Source organism: Quercus robur, chromosome 12, assembly GCF_932294415.1.
Source record: "Quercus robur chromosome 12, dhQueRobu3.1, whole genome shotgun sequence".
NCBI classification, from domain to species: domain Eukaryota; kingdom Viridiplantae; phylum Streptophyta; class Magnoliopsida; order Fagales; family Fagaceae; genus Quercus; species Quercus robur.
The window spans coordinates 29,188,167-29,191,380 of record NC_065545.1 but is presented as its reverse complement, the minus strand read 5'-3'; the positions used below and the strand labels follow the sequence as shown (position 1 = coordinate 29,191,380).

General features: G+C 35.0%; 1 protein-coding gene across 1 annotated transcript; it reads right to left on the bottom strand.

Annotated features, from left to right (window-relative positions):
- Positions 1–272: 272 nt before the first annotated feature.
- LOC126709557 (uncharacterized) lies at positions 273–2,533 on the bottom strand. Its single transcript, XM_050409846.1, has 3 exons — positions 2,251–2,533; positions 1,357–1,472; positions 273–1,127 (listed from the first exon to the last, which is right to left on the bottom strand). The coding sequence occupies exons 1-3, from the start codon at positions 2,383–2,385 to the stop codon at positions 620–622; spliced, it is 759 nt and encodes a 252-aa protein (XP_050265803.1). The 5' UTR covers positions 2,386–2,533; the 3' UTR covers positions 273–619.
- Between the last annotated feature and the right edge of the window lie 681 nt (positions 2,534–3,214).

Sequence of the window (3,214 nt, the reverse complement as noted above, 5' to 3'; positions counted from 1 at the left end):
TAGCAACCAGCTTCTAGCTCTTTAATGTTTGTAATTCTATAGGCTACTTTATGCCATTTTGAATTAAGTAGCCTCTTTTCAATAAATTTGTTACTCATATAAAATAAAAATAAAAACAACAACCAAGCCTTGGTTAAACATTTAATCAATGATTAATTTTCAAACTTTATAGCAGGACTAGTTTTATACGTCGACAGCTTGGTAATTTCAATCCAAGAGCTTCCAATAAGCATGATCTACAAATAAAACTGGAAATAAATAAAACCCAAACCTTGAAAGGAAGAATGGTTTCCATAGTTCATTAACAAACTCTTATCACACTATCGTGTACATAAAAAACCAAGAATGGTTTCCGTAGTTCTTATCTCATTGAAGTCTGATTTATTATACTAAAAATAGAAATCAGATGATCTGATGCAATGAAGAACACCAATAATATTTGGAGCATCTGACCTTCAACTATGGTGGACTCAAAAGAGCCTCCCCGAAAGCCAAAATTCTGTGTCAAGGAGTAAGGGAATGCTAAGGCAGTACTTGTGCCTAAATCCCTGATTGTACAGTCTCTGCCAATTGTCAATGGTCCATAATAGCAGTGGCAAACTGCATTGCATGTCATACATCAACCAAAACCAGGAGGTACATCAGGGTCGTCATCACTACCATCACATGGCAGCTTCTGCTGCTCCATGTCTGCAGAAAAGCCAGGTGGCGCATGGAGATCAACATCTTTTGGCTCCAACGAATCCTGTGAATGGGGGGTATCTTCCTCCTGTTGTTCCACAAGTTCTCTTTCTTGAGGCATTGGTGGCTGAAGCTTTTGTTTGTGTTTCTCCTCAAGGTCGTTATTTTGATGGTTATTTAAGAGAGAAAACCCTGGGGGTTCTTTTGGCTCACTATCAGAAAACATATCATCTACTTCACAAGCTGAGGCAGCACCAGAACCATTATTTTCAGCTTTCATTTGAATTGACATCATGTCATGGGTGGATTCGCCCCCTTCTTTCCCTTTTGGGTTCACTAACTTATTATAAACAGATTGTACAGTTTCTGTAATTTCACTTTTCATGCCGTCACCTGATCTAATTATTTGCCACAAGCCATCAGAGATCTGGCTCATTACTTTATTCCTGGTCATTATAAACACAACATATTAGATCTTCAGATTTCATTTGACTCAAATCTTATATTAAATGATAACAAGCCAACTAAGAACAGTTCTAAGATTGGTGAATTGTGATATTAAAAAAATAATAAGAACAAGAAGAAAAGCAAAAATTCCACCAATTTTCTTCTTGAATGAGCCCAACTAATTAATCTTGAATAACATAGAATACTTAAGAAATATTAAAAACTTACCCAACCTCTTCATATATTGCATCAGAAATTTGTCTTGGTTTCATATTTTCAGCACCTGCACGATTAAGCGCCGCTGACTGCTGCACTATTGATATTATCTCATTGCGCAACTCCTCCTGCACTTACTTTCCTTGTTCAGAATTACAGGTCCCCAAAAAAGGGGTTTCTAAAAATCAAAACAACCATACCACATTGACATAAATCAATTGAAAACCAGTAGCTGAACTATCTACCTATACATAAAACAATCCAATAAGCCTCACACTAACTAAATTCCAACAATTTCACTACAACTCAAAAAATTTTGCATTAACATTCTTTCATAAAGAATATGATTTTCATTAAGTGAAAGCAATGCAAGTCTAATAGCAATAGATACAAACGCACAAACTCTTCGCACTAAATACTACTTTTGAATGAAGAAAATTTTAGTATTTCCATGTTCACTAAAGTCATTAAAGTACCAAGAAACCACTTAAAAAGACCAGTAGACAAAAGCAGCTGAGAGAGTTGCTTAACCATGCCGAGGTCCTATTGCCACACTAGTAGCAATAAAAACTCAATCTCCGCACTATTAGGGACTTACTATTCAAAAAAGAACAAAACATTCTTTTTTTCCTAAATCAACAGACCATGTGTCTTTGTACATTGTTATCGCTTTTCTTAGAATCACAGCAAAGGTACAACCTTTGCGACAAATCAATGAAATTGGGTACAATTTCCCCCAAATTTACAACTAAATTCGAAGTCATACGCAATAAAAATAATTAGCACTAATTTTGAGCAGGGTTGAATTAGAAACCTGAATGTTTATTTAAGCAGAACAAACGCGAACGTTTTGTTTAATAAAAAAAAAAGCAATGACAAACCCTAGGAGAGAGAGAATTTAGTTACGTTGTCCTTGAGCTTGCGAATGATCTTGAGGCGGAGATTGTCGAAGTCGCCATCGTCTTTGAGTTTGGCAATGACGTCGTCTTTGCCAATTTTGGGAGTGGGACTGCTTTCCTCCATTGCTTCTGGAATCTGCATCACAACACAACACAACACAAAAGGGTTTTCTTTTTCTGTCTGCAGAGGTAGTCCTAATCCTAAGTACCAAGTACTAACTGGCAACGGAGTTCCTTTTTTTTTTGGTTCTGTTTTGTAGGTACACCAAAGTACAGGGACTTTTATTTAGCTGAGTCAGTGTTATTGCTTCTCTCTTTTTCTTTTCTATACCATGTGTCCATGTTTGAGAGTTTTTTTTTTTTTTTTTTTTTTTTTTTTTTTTTTTTTTTTTTTTTTTTTTTTTTTTTCCAAAACTAATAATAATAATTGGATTTTGTTAACAGTTGGTGTGTGTGAGTATTTATTTAGGAAATATTTTTAGATATTTTTTTATAGTAAAAAAAATTCCTTCAAAAAATATTATTGAAATTTTCTTAAAATGATTCATTAACAAATTTTCTATTAACCAAACTCATAATAACAAGTATAGTATTTTTTTTTTTTTTTTTTTTTTGAGAATCAAGACAGTAAATATTATTAACTAAGGCCACTCAAATCAGCCATGTATACAGAGTTAAGGTCTGGTGGTATTTCTTCCATCCAGATTAACAAATCAGGGGTAGAGGATGCACGGCATGCTAAGGCGTGTGCTAGACTATTACAATTTCTCTTGAGATAAACTAAGCGATGAAAATCGAGTCATGAGAACATGAATGTCTGCAAGTAAATGACCATAGTGAGCCAGAGAATTGCCGCCCTTTGCTAAGGAGTTAATCAAAACTTCAAAGTCCCCCTCAAGAGTGATGTTGTCAAAGCCAAGCTCAATTGTAAGCTCCAATGCTTTCCGTGCAGCCAAGACTTCCACCTCTAT

Excerpts from the sequence above, each read along its gene's own strand:
- LOC126709557 (XM_050409846.1), bottom strand. The coding sequence starts at position 2,385 with ATGCAGATTCCAGAAGCAATGGAGGAAAGCAGTCCCACTCCCAAAATT. Across the intron at positions 1,473-2,250 it reads TTCGCAAGCTCAAGGACAAC|GAGGAGTTGCGCAATGAGAT; the intron begins GTAACTAAATTC and ends AAGTAAGTGCAG. Across the intron at positions 1,128-1,356 it reads GCAATATATGAAGAGGTTGG|GAATAAAGTAATGAGCCAGA; the intron begins GTAAGTTTTTAA and ends TATAATGACCAG.